This window comes from Hemicordylus capensis, chromosome 3 (assembly GCF_027244095.1).
Source record: "Hemicordylus capensis ecotype Gifberg chromosome 3, rHemCap1.1.pri, whole genome shotgun sequence".
Lineage (NCBI taxonomy): Eukaryota > Metazoa > Chordata > Lepidosauria > Squamata > Cordylidae > Hemicordylus > Hemicordylus capensis.
Genome location: NC_069659.1, coordinates 351717094 through 351732680, shown reverse-complemented (window position 1 = coordinate 351732680; position 15587 = coordinate 351717094). Strand labels below are relative to the sequence as shown.

The 15587-nt window shown below is 46.6% G+C and overlaps 2 protein-coding genes across 2 annotated transcripts in view; both read right to left on the bottom strand.

The window, feature by feature from the left end:
• The window catches only part of LOC128350341 (cytochrome P450 2J4-like), a 41915-nt gene extending 38705 nt beyond the window's left edge, over positions 1-3210 (bottom strand). Inside the window, exon 1 of the mRNA XM_053308515.1 lies at positions 2997-3210. Coding sequence (XP_053164490.1) covers positions 2997-3167 — 171 coding nt within the window. The 5' untranslated portion in view covers positions 3168-3210. The remainder of the gene's footprint in view (positions 1-2996) is intronic.
• Positions 3211-10730: 7520 nt separating this feature from the next.
• The window catches only part of LOC128351051 (cytochrome P450 2C25-like), a 33047-nt gene continuing 28190 nt past the window's right edge, over positions 10731-15587 (bottom strand). Inside the window, exons 7-9 of the mRNA XM_053310153.1 lie at positions 14632-14819; positions 12793-12934; positions 10731-10912 (exon numbers count right to left, since the gene is read on the bottom strand). Of these exons, the coding sequence (XP_053166128.1) occupies positions 10731-10912; positions 12793-12934; positions 14632-14819 (512 nt within the window). The remainder of the gene's footprint in view (positions 10913-12792; positions 12935-14631; positions 14820-15587) is intronic.

The window sequence follows — 15587 nt, the reverse complement described above, 5'->3', positions numbered from 1 at the left end:
ACTTGCATTTGGGGCGATATAGAAATAAATAAATATAAAATCAAATAAAATAAAATAAAATGGCAACCTTCAGAAACCAGTGGGAGAACATTTCATCCTCCTAGGAGTATCTGTTGAGGTCACCATACTTCAAGCAAAAGACTTCCTTTGAGCTTTAGTATTCAGCTGCTCGGTCGCAATTCACCAGCTGATTTGAGTTTACTCAGTTCATACTTAACTGGATATTCTTTTATAGCTGCACCCCTCATACACTCAAGGAAATCTTATGTAGATTTAACTAAAGATTTATTCAGCAGCAACTCCATTTTCTCCTTCTCCTTCCCCTCCCCTTTCCTCTCTGACACCTCCCCCACACTCTCTATAGGATTCCCCCCTGGGACAAATGTCCAAACAAACAAACTGCAAATGATTACTAGATAGAATACAACATTCCGTTTCCCACTATGTGACCTGAAGTAGCATAGCAGGACAGAAAATATAATGTTATCACATGGGCTGCTCTCCTGGATGGGACGCTGTGTTCTTCTCTTGAATTTGGCTCTGTGTAGAAGTATCACAGATCCACGGCTACTCTTTCATTCCATGGATCTTGGACTCCAGTCTGCTTACATTTTTTCCTCGCTGCACCCAGAGGAAAAGATAACACTTGATGCATCTGACAAAGCAGGCTCTAGCTCATGAAAATATACCACAATAAATTGGTTAGCCTTTAAGAGACCTCAAATCTCTTTCATCGCCTTTGGACATAATGCAGAACTGTGGGTCCAATAGACCTGTGGTTCTGTCCCCCCCCCCCCCTTCCCCTGCTCTCCTGTCTGCATTCAGACAAAATGGAGAGCGGTTTAACTGCAATCTTGCTGACTACAGAGAGGAGGGGGAACTGGCTGCTGGGGCTTCTTTTATTCATGAATGACAGCCCCAGTAGCCAAAGGCAGCCAGAGTGAGGGAGGACCTTCCCTCTCCGGTTCTATGAGGCGGAAACTGCGACACCAGCGTTCAGATGTAACGCTGGCACCGTGCAACCAGAGTTGAAGGGGGCAAAATTCCACTTTGAACCCAAGCTTCAGAATGGAGTTTGGGGAGGGAAACCAGGGTTGTCTGCATTCGGATGTATGGCTACGGAAACTGGAGATGAAGGGACTTTTGGTTTCCTGTTACGTCTGAATTTGGCCTAAGTTATTTTCACTACAACAGACTAACTTGGCTACCCCACTGAAACTGGTTGTAACCTTTTCCTCTTTTGAAAAACCTATTTATAAAAGTGTACAAGCAATAATTAAAACTTCTTTTCATTACAGGTTATAGAAGGGAGGTTGGGAAATTCAAAATTAGTTTTAAAATAAAAAAGCAACACCACAACAACACCCTACAATCCCAGAGCAGGGGCAACCCTTTCAGATTACAAAATGAAGACTGACTAAGATATAAGTGTTTTCTACGCATTGTCTTTGCTGAGCCCACATATATAATAAGTAGGATCCATTTATCGAAGAAGAACAAAATGTGAGTTGCATGCCTCATTGATTTGGAGTGATATCTTGTCCACGACCAAGAGTTTTCCTGTTGCATCAAACTAAACCTGTGATAAGCAGATGTTTCCAGTTTGCCTTTCACCTTGGCAGCTAGATGTAACTTAGCAGCTATCCCCAACCGCAATATTAAATTCCCTTCTGGTACTGTTTCCAAACACCTCAACACGACTACTCTAAAGGGATGATGCAGCTGGTGATTGATTAGATGCACTGGAGTCCAGTGTTTCCTGTAAGGCTCACATGTGAGTGTGTGCTCACATGTTTTTTGATGTCCACTCAGTTAATTTTAAATCCCACTCAGGTTTAATCAGGAAAGCTCCATTCTTAATATACGTGTGCACACACTGCCTTGATACTACCACCCAGAACAAAATTCATTCTGCACACAGATGAACAAAATTAAAGAGAACACTGCTGGAGTGTACAGACCCAGTATGTTTGGATTTTCAAGCACATCCTGGTATAGTGGTTAGACTAGGACCAGGGAGACCCGAGTTCAAATTCCTGTTCAGCCATTAAACTCAGTGGGTGACTCTGGGCCAGTCACTTCTCCCTCAGCCTAACCTACCTCACTGGGTTGATGTGAGGATAAACATAACCATCTATACTGCTCTGGGCTCCTTGGAGGAAGAGCAGGATATAAATGTAAAAATAAAACAAACCTCTCTTCTTTTGCTTAAATGTTCCCACTTTTTAAATGTAAGGTTGTTTATTAAAAGGTGTAATAACTATTTCAGTAAGATGCTCAATACAATTCAAGAGTATTTAACAGTGATAAACAGTGCTGACCAGTGGCCTCTCTTTTGAAAGACCTAGACAACTCAGGTCCAGGTATCTCAAGGACAGGTTCCTTTCATAACAACTATCAGCAATTGGCTCCATCTCGTGGGTTCACCCCTACAGCGTGTTGCTGTTTACGTCTGCCCTTACCTGATAGGGTCATCCCCTCAAGACCTGGGCAGGGGAAGCCCCAACATGAAGCTCGCCGCGTTTACTCGCGGTTAGGGTTGCCATGTTCTGGTTTTCCAAATCTGGGCACCTAATTTGCATATTATGTAAATTGGCTCGAAAATAATTTCTGAGCCAAATAGTGACTGCACATTTTGCTCCATAACTCTGCTTCTACAAGGGCTAGAGCTTAGCTTTAGAAAAAAGAAAAGAAAAAAGAAAGAAAACTGAAATCCGGGCAAATCTGAGCGGGCTAAGCAATCTGGGCGAGATGCTTAAAATCTGGGTGGAACCCAAATTCCAAGGGTGGGGCATGGCAACTCTAGCCACGGTGATTGGCTCCACCTCGGGGATTCCCTTCTAGCTGGCTACAGGGCTGTTGAGAAGCCTTGCTTTATACCAGCCTGGTTCATGATAGGTTGTGCCTGGCATCCACACAGTTTCCCCTCTTCCCGCAGCTATTGCTTCCAGACGGACTTTTAAAGACAGCCACATGCTAGGGAAACGTGATTGTACCTTGAGCAAAGTTTCATGATGGATTTGAAAGCCAAGTATCCCCATGTTGCCAATGACAGGAAGTGGTGCTGGTCCAGCAGGAAGTTTGCTCCTGGCCCTTTGGATGTTCAGAAAGTGCCAGGCAAAAAGAAAGGCTAAGAGCCCTAAAAGAACTGGAATGACTGGAAACATCTTCCTCCCTAGGCTCAGCTCCTTTAGACGGCTTGCCTCTCTCCTGTCCCCTGAAGCTACAGGATTATGGGCTGGCTTTTAACATGGACATACACACTCTTGGGCTGCCCTCTTTTCTATGACTATTCAAATATTTACCAGCCTTGAAATGCAATTGCCATAGGTTAACATGCCAGCCAGGCCACGTTTCTTGGCTGACACGGCCTGTTGCTAGGAGAGAGATAGCAGATGATCTCATGGCCAAGAGGTAAGGCCGACAGCCGTTTACTGGTGCTGTTCCCCACCTCCTAACAGCAGCTGGTAAGGCTGCCAACTTCTAAACTACTAGCACTGCTCCCCTACTTCAACAGCAAATGGACATGAAGAAATTAGGCAGGCAAGTTTTTCTTGTCGAGGAGATAAAAGCTGGGAAGGGCTTCATTAGGGTTGGCATATTCAAGCTTCCCAATTCCAGCTGGCCTAATTTGCCTATTATGTATATTTGCATATTATGCAAATTATGTAGCAACTGATTGAAATTTAATTGATTGATTGATTGATTGATTTAGATTTGTATACTTCCTCCTCCTTCTCTGCCTTCCCATGTGATTGGATCCAGAGTGAAATCTGGGCAATCTGGGCAGCACATTTGAAAGCTGTATAAATCCAGGTGGAATTTAGCAGCCGGGTGAAGGAGCCAAAATCCGGGGGCTACCCTAAATTCCGGGGGACATGGCAAGGCAAGGCTAGGCTTCATCTGCTGAATGTGTGTGTCAGCTCGCTGTTAAATGCACAGGAGCAGCAGGAGTAAGAAAAGGGTGACATTCTATCAGCCTGAAATTCAGGGAGAGGGAAATTTTGTTTACCAGTTTCAGTGGGAGCCTTTTTCATTCAGAAGAACACACTGTATTATGAGCTTAAATTAACTAGGTCAGTAGGTGAAAGGTCTAGCAATGGTTTCCTATGCAGCCCAAAATCAATTCTTTAAAAATTCATAAATAAATAATTCTTATCAACTTGGGAGTGGATTGGGGCAGCTGAGGTCAGCCCTGCCATGCCCCCAGACCAACTCTGGGGTGCCCTGGCACCCCCCCAAAGGGGTGGGGTGGGGCTGCCACAAATCTCCATTATTCCCTATGGGAAATAAAAAATACTTCAGAAATTCACCAATAATCAGAGAAGTGTCTGATTGCCTTGGGTTTTGGTGGGTGGTAGGCACCCCTGAATGCCTACCACCCACCCCACTTTTGTACCTCTAGCATGCCACACACACACACACACACACACACACAGTGATACAACTAAGAAGCCAGACAACTGGGAACCAAAAAACAGCCACTGAAAGAACTGCAAAGCCAAGGGGACCAAACCAAACACCACAACAGCACAGAATAGCTACACAACCACCACCACAAACCAACAAGACCTAACTAGACGGCGCAAGGCAGTAAAACCAACCCGGCACACAAACTGCAAAGAATTTAGGGGCAAGGCCAAAACAACACACCAACACACTGCTGGCAATCACAGAATCAATAGCTCAGCCAATGCAAGGTCAGCAAACTGAGCAAAACAAGTCTCATAAATTGGAGGACAGCTGATGAGCCAAACTGAGCAAAACAAAGTGTCACAAAATGGAGGACAGACCTGAAATGGACCATAGAAGCTTCGAACCAGTCTGAACCAGTTCAAACCGAGGCCAATTTGGTTCGAACTCGGACCAGCAGGGCAAAACCTATGCCTGGTTTGGTCCGAGTTTGAACCGTTGAACCGAACCGGTTTGAACTGGAACCGGTTTGCACATCCCTAGTGCAGGGGTGCCATACAGCACAGTATGGCAGCAGGTGAGCTGGCCAGCGGGGGAGGGGAGACGGGGGGAGGCAAGTGAGGCCACCGTTTGGAAGGGTGAGGCAGATCTGGAGGCAGGGCAGTAAGGGTTCTTCTTTGGACCCATCCACCTTATGGTGGCTCCGCCTCTGCCCCAAGCTCTATTGACCCCCATTTCCTGCTCAGTAAGAAAAAAACATGCCAATTAGCAATTTCTAATTTGCTACCCCCCACAAGCCCCAACCTTGCCCCCACAAAGTGCACAGGGCATGTCAAGGCGCAATCTCCCCCACACTGATCTCTCTCCAATCACTCCCCTATTTATCTGGTGTAGGAGTGATGGCAACTGCTGTCCTCACTCAGGCTCCCTCTCGTCTCCCTCACTAACCCTCTAATTTCTCCCCTCCCTACAGCAGGTGGGGACGGGAGCAAGAGCAAGTCCACACTTCCTGTTGCTCCATCCCCCACCCACTGCAGTCCAGGGGAGCAGAGCAATTAGAAGCTGCTGGCGAGGGAGATGAGGATAAGCCTGACCAGTGTTCCCTGTAAGAGCAATTCACAGATGTTGTTGACTACAACTCCCAGAATCCCCAGCCAAAGGCCATTGCAGCTGGGGATTGTGGGAGTTGTAGTCAACAACATCTGGAAATCCCTCTTACAGGGAAGACTGAGCCTGACTGCCACTCCGAGGTGGCAAAAGAGAGGAGGAGCACCCCAGGGCGCCCCTGCCTCCTCAATCTCCAATCTGCCACCTGAGGCCACTGGAGGTTTGTGGGAGGCTGGTCCCGTTCCTCCCTCCATTACCTGCTCTTAATCTTGAATCAGTCTGCTGCACAGTCAGTGAAGAGTGAAAAAAAGCCCTGTCAAGGCATTATACCCCTTGTACCTCTGTTTGCTCCTTACTTTTCTTGGGACTTTCTACCCACTTGTAAAAATTTATTTTTACGTTTAAATTTATTTTTATTCAACATATTTATATCTCACCCAAAATTTATGTCTTGGGGAGTGGGGGGTGGGACTAGAACTCCTCCCCCCTTTTCTTTAGAGTAAAAGTTACAACCTGGCTCAGCAAAACCCTTCAATAATCCTTTCAGCTCTCTCTCTCTCTCTCTCTCTCTCTCTCTCTCTCTCTCTCTCTCTCTCTCATGGCTAACAGCCCAGGGCATCTCTTATCTGGGGTTATTATAGTACATCCACTCTGCTAGCTTAGCTCTAAATGTTTCCTCACGCTGTAGTTTAATTGAAAATGTTCTACTCTACACCTTGCCCTCCTTGTTTAAAGCCACCTTAAGTGGCGCAGTGGGGAAATGCTTGACTAACAAGCAGAAGGTTGCTGGTTCGAATCCCCGCTGGTACCGTATCAGGCAGCAGCAATATAGGGAGATGCTGAAAGGCATCATCTCATACTGCATGGGAGGAGGCAATGGTCAACCCCTTCTGCATTCTACCAAAAAGAAAACCACAGGGCTCTCTGGGCACCAGGAGTCAAAATCGACTTGATGGCACACTTTTCCTTTACCTGACCAACTGATGCTAACTGAGGCTAGTCAATATGCTATAGATTGTCCCCCAAAGTGGTCTCTATCCTATGATATACCTATAGTCTGTTTCTCCCCAGACTTGGGTCCCCAGAAGTGATCGGAATACATATATAGGAAGTGCTCTTCGCAGAACTGCTATTCGTGGTTCCACGTATCCGTGGGGCATCTCGTTGACACCCTTTTTCAGTGTCTATGGGTATGAAGAGGTTAAAACCCATGTATCCGCAGTTCCTAGAGGACCAGAAGCTACTGTGGAGGTCACTTCCACCTGCCATTTTTCCTCCGAGGAGTCATTTTGTGGCTCCTTTCCTTAAAAAAAAAAGAGGGGGGGCTTTTTGGACTATTTTCTGAAAATCTTCAGTTTGGGGTGGCATTCCTGGAACATAGAGGGATTCCTGTTGGCCAAAAACAGACCCCGAAGAGCACACCACAGTACGTTTCTTCAAGTTTTTTGGAGGTTTCCTCCCACCATTTCCCCTCCACTTTGGAACCTAACCACCCCTTTCCCCATAGCAACCACCCCTTTCCCCTTAGCAATAATGACTTGTTACTCTCAGTTCCGTTACTCACAGCAGTAGGCATGGAACTGAACCCTGTGGGTAACGAGGTTCTCCTGTAGTAGAAACAAAGCCTGGGTACACAAGGTCAGTGTAATTGAATCCACAGGAGCTTGGGCGGCCTGACTCACACATCCCTGTTCCAGTGCAGTGCCTGGTACTCACTGCCACCACTCTAGAGACAACTCAAGTTTGAGTCTGAACAAACCTTTAGAGGATCCCCTGTCTCTGCAGAGTGGGACTCTGACTCAGTTCACCTCTTTAGTTAAGTTTGCCTTTAAGTAACTCAGCCAAGCAGTCAGCTTGTGCGAAGCTGCAACTCCAGAGTCTCTGCACACAACACACACAATAAATGAGGTTGTTCTCTCAAAAAAACAACAACCCCTACTTTATTTGTCTAAAGGTAGGAAGCAGGTAGGTGTTGGAAAATATAGCTAATATCATTTCTAACTCCTAACACAATTCTAAAATGCTAAGCTTTTGGGCTGCATGGAGGCTGGTTTCATGACATCTTCCCTTGTGTTTCTTTGTAGATTATGATCTCCTTTGGGAACATATTCTCTTTCCTTTTGCAATGTAAATGGCTTTGAGATTTGTTGTTGTTGAAAACCATATGAACATGAAACATGAGATCATCCACACAACCAAAAATTGTATGCTACCCAGGTTCGGGACGGGAGCTTTGTGTGCTCCCAATTTTCAGTTGTGTGGAAGAAAGGTAGGATGAAAACCTGGGGCCTCATCCTCACCCAAACTGCTTTTCAACAGAATTTCTCAAAGTGGTGTGTGTGCGTGTGTATTTATATAAAACATAAAAATATTATATAATAAAATTAATAATAATAAATAAATAATTCTCAGATGGTTTATCCACTACCCCAGAGATATAGTCTACTTGCAAAGAAATAGGTAGCACTAGACTAACTGAAATAATTCTAAGGTGTTTTAACATAGCATTCGCTTTTGGGGTGACTACACACTTCTTCCGATGCAGAGTTGTTACTGGGGAAATGTAGGCAAACGGGCAGTTGAAATCACAGGATGGGAACATTCTAAGATTCTTAAAGGGACAGGGGTTAAGATACTCCAGAGATATAGGGTTCCTCAGATGGGGAGGGTTTTTTTTTTTATTTTTTTAAAAAACAGTTTGCATGGTGGCTTGAAAACAGCTCACAGGCTATTCTTACTTTCCCCAGAAGGTGGCACTGGCTCCCTTCTTCAGCCCTGACAACCCAAGTATACTATAGCTGCTGTGTGCTGGCATGGGTTCCTCAGGGATGCCGCTGCTCTTCCTGCTATGGGGTGCCAAAGGTGGGAGTCAGGCAAAGGTCAGCTTGCCTCAGCACCCGCTGCGTGGCAGAAGAAGCAGAAGGGTGAGCAGCAGGCAAGTTGCCACAAGGCCCAACAAGTCCTTTCCTCACCCTGCGAAAGAGGTCCTCTAGTACTCATGCCGTGACATGTTGATACCTACAAAGATTAGAATGGTTCGGACCATGGTTTTCCCCGTGACACTCTATGGACAAGAAAGCTGAACTTTGAAGAAGCAAGATGGAAAAAGCATTGACGCTTTTGAACTTGGGTGCTGGAGAAGACTTTTGAGGAGACCATGGACAGCCAGGAGAACAAAAAGATGGATCATAGAACAAATCAATCCAGAAGTTTCACTCGAGCCACAAAGGACCAGGCTCATACATTGGACACATTGTGCAAAAACCCAGCTCCCTTGAGAAGGGAACTCCCTATTTTCCCATAATGCTGGGGAAAGTGGAAGGAGAGAGAAGAAGAGGACGATCAGCAGCAAGGTGGATAGACTCGATTACAACAGTCATGAATGCACCACTGAGAGACCTTAAAGGGCAAGTTGAAGACCGATCATCCTGGAGAGAATCTATCTATGTGGTCACAAAGAGTCGACACTGACTTGACGGCACTTAATCAATCTGTACTCAAAAGCTGTTGTGACCAGCAGGGTAGCGATGTCATCTCTTAGTGCCTCAGCAGTCTGTTGGATGTTTTTCTTTGGCCATGTTCTTCCAAGACATGAGCAAAATTCTCTGCATGACACTGATCCTTACCTCTAACTTAAAGAAAGCCTAATTGTGAGTATTGCCCAGTGCATTTGCATTCATAACCCTTCCTGTGTTGGCATTCATAACCCTTCCATGAGACCCGGTTTTGCACAGTTTTGCAGGGTGAGTGGGGAGAGCAGGCTAAGCCTGCTCACAAGCGGAGAGGGAGCCCTGTGCGGTTGGATCGGCCACCCACACGATTGCCGGCTCCGTGATGGAGCCGGTGGGGGCTGGGGAGCTCGGTGGCCACGTGGCCTCCAGGAGCCCAGTATGCCCTGTGCGAGTGCGCAGGGCATACTGGGGGGACCCTCGGAGTTGGAAGGCGGCTTTTTGCCTCTCCTCTGGGGGTCTACTCATGAGTAGGCATGGCACGAAGTTGCACCATGGCTACTCATGAGCTTTAAAACCAGGTTTATGGAGCACTTGCTCCGCAAACCTGGTTTTGAGGCAGGGGTTCTTGAGCGGGTTACCCGCTCTAGAACCACTGGGCTTGCAGCCGAGCCCAGTGGTTCTGACGATCGGCAAAAATTGGGCTAGGCTCTCCTGGCCTGATTTTTGCTGATCGTCAGAATAGCCCCAATGTGTGGAAGTGACTGGATGGGTGTTGGTTAGCCACTCAGTCAGGCTGACCATGCCCCCTCAAGTGATCATGCATTTAGCACCTGTCTGCAAAGATCAGCACTCAGCACAGGGAGAGTTGTTCAGAGATTTGGAACCCTGGTTGGCCAGCCTTCTGAATCACGCCTGAGGCTGGGATCATTCCTCATTGCTTTTGTGAACATGTGCTGAATGAACAGATGCCAGGGAGAGTAGGTAGCAGACACACCAGCAGGGAGTTCTCCACACAGCAGGCTTTACTGTGGATTTTCTGCAGCGCTTGACTGCAAACTCCAAGTTATCCCAAAAACCCAAAGCAAAAAGTGGATTTTTTAAAAAACCCAGATGTAAATAGGGCTGCGCTCTAAAGTGCAATGAAAAACCCAAATTGGGTGAGAACTGCTCCCTGATAGATCGCAGGGACTTTGGGGTAAATCTGGCTAATATGTGAACACCCCCCCCCCTCCATTCCAAGGGCTTTAAAAGCCCTGTGTGAAAAACTTCTAGGCAGCATGGGGAGCTGGCTAGTTCCTGCTTCCATCAAGCCATCAGTGCTCACCCTTGAGCTTTACAAATTGATCAAATGCTCATATTGATTGCTTCCTGTTCACCTTTTGTCCCAGAACATATTTGGTTCCTCTGTGTTTTTATAAAGGATCAACAAGGTCACTTTTCTTTCTTTCTTTTTTATTCACCGTTATCTTTATCTTTATTTATTTTATTTGTTGTTGTTTTACATTTGAACATGTTTATGTTCATCCTCACAACCACCCTCTGTGAGGTAGGTTAGGCTGAGAGATATGTGACTGGCCCAGAGCCACCCAGTGAGTTTCATGGCTGAATGGGGACTCGATCCCAGAAGGAAGGAAACAGAAAGACGACATTTGGAATATTGCAGAGTCATCTGGCTACCAGAGATATATCCAGCTTTTGCAGGAAATTCCCGTGTCCCCTATTCAGTAATGTTCTTCCTTTCTCTCTCCGCTGTGCAACCTAGTAAGGAACGGCACAGACTTTATAGGGGTGTGGTACCATTGCCAGCCCCCCAATCACTGGCTCTGTGTTGATCGTCTTTACTCCCTCCGGAAGCTGCAATTTAAAAGTCCGCAGAAGGTTGGTGAAGAAAATGAAGAGCTCAGTCCGTGCCAAGCGCTCCCCCAGACACACACGATGCCCTATATGGACAGGAAGGAAGAAAGAGCAGTTTGCATCTCATTGGTAACACTGCACCGCAACACCTACCACTGCTGACATGGGTGATGGTGACTGATAGATTAAAAACAAAGCATCTCAAACATAATGAGGCTTCCAAAATATATTGGGATGCTCTGCAAGGGTGACCCTTTCAGGAGGTGAAGTGAGGCAGTCACCTCAGGCTGTGGATTACTGGGACGCCAGTAGGAAATATAGGAAGTTGCCTTCTACTGATTCAGACCCTTGGTCCATCTAGCTCAGTATTGTCTACCCAGACTGGCAGTGGCTTCTCCAAGGTTGCAGGCTGGAGCCTTTCACAGCCCGATCTGGAGATGCCAGGGAAGAAACGTATAATCTTCTGCATGCAAGTATGCTGGTGCTCTTCCCAGAGCGGCCCCATCTCCTCAGGGGAATATCGCACAGCACTCACATGTAGTCTCCCATTCAAATGCAAACCAGAGTGGACACTGCTTAGCAAACGAGAGAATTCATGCTGGCTACCACAAGACCAGGGTGGCAAGATGCTCTCCACTGCTGCCATCAGAAAGCTCTTTGGGACCAATCGGATCCTTCCCAAAAGTGCCCCCTCCTCGCAGTCCTGGCAAAGCTTGCCAGAAGCTCAAGGAGAGAAGCGGAGGAACATAGGAAGCTGCCATACAGGTGAAACTTGGAAAATTAGAATATTGTGCAAAAGTCCATTAATTTCAGTAATGCAAATTAAAAGGTGAAACTGATATATGAGACAGACGCATTACATGCAAAGCAAGATAAGTCAAGCCTTAATTTGTTATAATTGTGATGATCATGGCGTATAGCTCATGAAAACCCCAAATCCACAATCTCAGAAAATTAGAATATTACATGGAACCAAGAAGACAAGGATTGAAGAATAGAACAATATCGGACCTCTGAAAAGTATAAGCATGCATATGTATTCAGTACTTGGTTTGGGCCCCTTTTGCAGCAATTACTGCCTCAGTGCAGCGTGGCATGGATGCTATCAGCCTGTGGCACTGATGAGGTATTATGGAAGACCAGGATGCTTCATTAGCGGCCTTCAGCAATTCTGCATTGTTTGGTCTCATGTCTCTCATCCTTCTCTTGGCAATGCCCCATAGATTCTCTATGGGGTCAGGTCAGGCGAGTTTGCTGGCCAATCAAGCACAGTACACTGTATACTTTTTCTGAAATTAATGGACTTTTGCACGATATTCTAATTTTCCGAGTTTCACCTGTATACTGAGTCAGACCATTGGTCTATCTAGCTTAGTATTGTCTTCACAGACTGGCAGCGGCTTCTCCAAGGTTGCAGGCAGGAATCTCTCTCAGCTCTATTCTGGAGATGCTGCCAGGGAGGGAAGTTGGAACCTTCTGCTCTTCCCAGAGCAGCTCCATCCCCTGAGGGGAATGTCTTCCAGTGCTCACACATCAAGTCTCCCATTCATATGCAACCAGGGCAGACCCTGCTTAGCTAAGGGGACAAGTCATGCTTGCGACCACAAGACCAGCTCTCCCCAAGTCCACCTGCCCTCCAGCCTGCCTCCTGAGCCACTTTCAAAGCTTGCAACGGTTAGTTTTGAAAAGGGGCCTGCCCCTCCTGGGGTTGTAGGGCAAGGCAGCATTTGGCACCTCAGCGCTGCAATACCTTGGGCTGCCCTGATCCTCTGACTGCGTCCCAAAGCAAACAGCGCAGGACCCAAACAGTCCTGAAAGGAATGGAACCACACTGAACAAAAACGAGTGAGGCTCCAAAATGTATTCCCCCCCGCCCATGGGCACACCCTTAATGTAAATTCTTTAACCAAAAAAACCCCAAAATAAAATTCAGTCTTAGTATCTAGACCTCAGTGAGCACACTTACCTGCTGCAAATGGAATGAAGGCTTCCCTGCAGTAGAAATTTCCATCTTCATCCAGGAAGTGATTTGGGTTGAACTTCTGAGGCGTCTCCCATTGTTCAGGGTCATACAAGACAGAGCCTACATCTGGGATGACGACGGTACCCTGCAAGCAGCAGTGAGTTCTTCATTCCAACATGGACAGGTCTACTTTGAGTGAATTCTACCTATTCACTCACGCGGCAGAGATGCTATCAAATCCCCTGCAAAGAGGCACCTTTTAAAGTGGCGAGTCCCTTTTTTGTAGCAGGGAGAGAGCAACTGGCCCTATCCAGCCCCAGCACAACATCCCTCTAGTGCTTGTTGCTGTTGTCTACCTTTATGTTTTGGGGGCAGGGAACCATCTTATCTCTCTATCTGTATAAATGGCTTTGGGAACTTTGTTGGAAAGTGGTGTATAAATATTTCTAGTAGTAGAATGTCCGAGCCGTATATTGGGAAAACCATTTCAGGAATACAGGAGCATTAGAAGGAGGGTCAGCATGCGCCCATGTAAAAACTCCAGCTATAAGAGTGTTGAAGACAGCAAGGGACTGTGTTCAGGACTGACTGGATAAGTCTGTGCACCCCGCACGGCCTGATGGATCGTCTGCGGGGAAGGTAAGTTTGAGTCACCTTCCCCACCACCCGCCTAGTAGCCATCTCACATAAATAATCGTGAGAAAGGGCCCTCGTGTGGGTTACCAACACTAGCATGTTACCAACCCACTACCAATGTGGGTTACCAACACTAGCATGATTCTGTGCGCCCATGCCCAAAGTGGTTTATGGCCCAGGATGAATGTGGCTTGGATCCACACAATCCTATTAATGTCAGTAACCCACATTAAAACTAGATTTCAACAACTGTGTTGAACCAGGCCAGGATTATTGCAAGTATTGCTTAACAACAGAGGTTTGGCCTTTGGCCGTTGTGATGGGAGTTGTTATCCCATCATCCCCAGTCACAACGGGGATGTTGTCTAAGCTAGGGGCTCCCAACCTTGGGTTCCAGATGTTGTTAAACATCTGGGGACCCAAGGTTGGGAGGCCCTAGCTTAGATAATATCCATGAAGCAGTTCTGAACACTTAACAAAAAAAGGGGGGGGATTCTTTATTTTTAATCCCAGAAAGTGCTTTTCAGTAGTACACATTCAATTACCAAATTTATTTATTTATGTATTATATTTATAAACCCCTAAGACCGAGATCTCAAGGTGGTGTACACAACTTAAAACAATAAATAAAGCTCAGTAGAAACAATTAAAACAATGTGTCAGAGACCCACGGGAGACCGCCGTGGAACCCCTGGCTCTGCTGCCCCCAAGGAACTGCCCCTTTGTTAGGGGGCACGCCGTTAGGGGGCATAACTCGAGGCTAGTAACACCTTTTTTAAATTTTTAAAGCAAGGGAGCTATCGCAGTTGGTGCTGGAAGCTCGTGCCTGTATACAACTCAGATTTACTGATTACACTTCTGTCTCACCTTTCTTCCATCATGGAACCCAAGGCAGAACATATGGGATTCCCAAGGGGTCCCCCCTCCAGGCATTGGCCAACCCCAGGCCTGCTTAGCTTAAGCACAGCTGCAATATCATCTCTCTTTTGGCCAGGGATAGGCAACCTTCGGCACGCCAGCTGCTGAACTACAGTTCCCATCATCCCCAGCCATACTAAGTTGTGGCTGGGGATGATGGGAGTTGTAGTTCAACAACGGCTGGAATGCCAAAGGCTGCCTCCCTCTGCTCTAGGCCATGCGCTGGGACAGAAGGGTGACTTTCCCTAGGGAAGTAATGGGCAGTAGCACGGGGCACACTCCACCTACCTTTTTGATGTGAAAGCCTTGCAAGGTTATATCCCTCATACATTCCCTGAAGGATCCAACCAGCAGGAAATTGCAGAAGCGCTGGACCTCGTGAATGACAGCATTTGTGTATGGCACTCTGTTCCGATCGGCGTAACAGATCTTGTGAGTAGGGCCCAAAACAGTATGGAGTTCCTTTTGCAACTTTTCTGGTGGAAGATAGAGAAACTCACATCAATTCAGACCTGGAAGAAGAGTGTTCTTTTGAACAGAGTGCCCCACACCGCTTTGGCAACGGTTAGAATAATGTAATGTGTTAAGTTATTCTGCATCCCCTTGCTTTCCGAGGTTCAGTTTGGAGAGCAGACGGAAAGGGCCCAAAAGGCTAATTTATCTCCAACTTTGGCCTCTGCTTGAGCATGGTTTTGTCCCAGAAAGGATTTTATACTTTTACCCGTGGCTTGTTTTGAGCCTACTTTCCAGTAGGCTTATGAGATCACCTGACATTCTGCGTGTGTGTGTGTGTCCCCGCCCATCAATTTTGCAATGCTTGGAGCAATATGAACCAAATCTGGAACAGTTATAGGGACTACAGCGACACCACAACAACATAGTTTGTGATGATGTCATCCACCCCAGTTCAAGATGGAGGATGCATAAACTTTTAAGGCGCAAGTGGGCTAACTTGTGAACTGCCTAACTGATTTGAACCAAATTTGCTACAGCTGTAGGGACACATAGGGATGCCCAAATGGCATCATCTGTGATGATGTCATCCACCCCAATTCAAGATGGTGGACATGTGAACATCTGAGGTGCAAGTGGGCTCAATGGACCATCTAACTGATTTGAACCAAGTTTGGTACAGTTGTAGTGAGTGACACATAGGGACAGCTCAATGGCATAGTTTGTGATGAAGTCATCCACCCCGATTCAAGATAGTGGGCACATAAACTTTTAAGGTGCAAGTGGCCTAA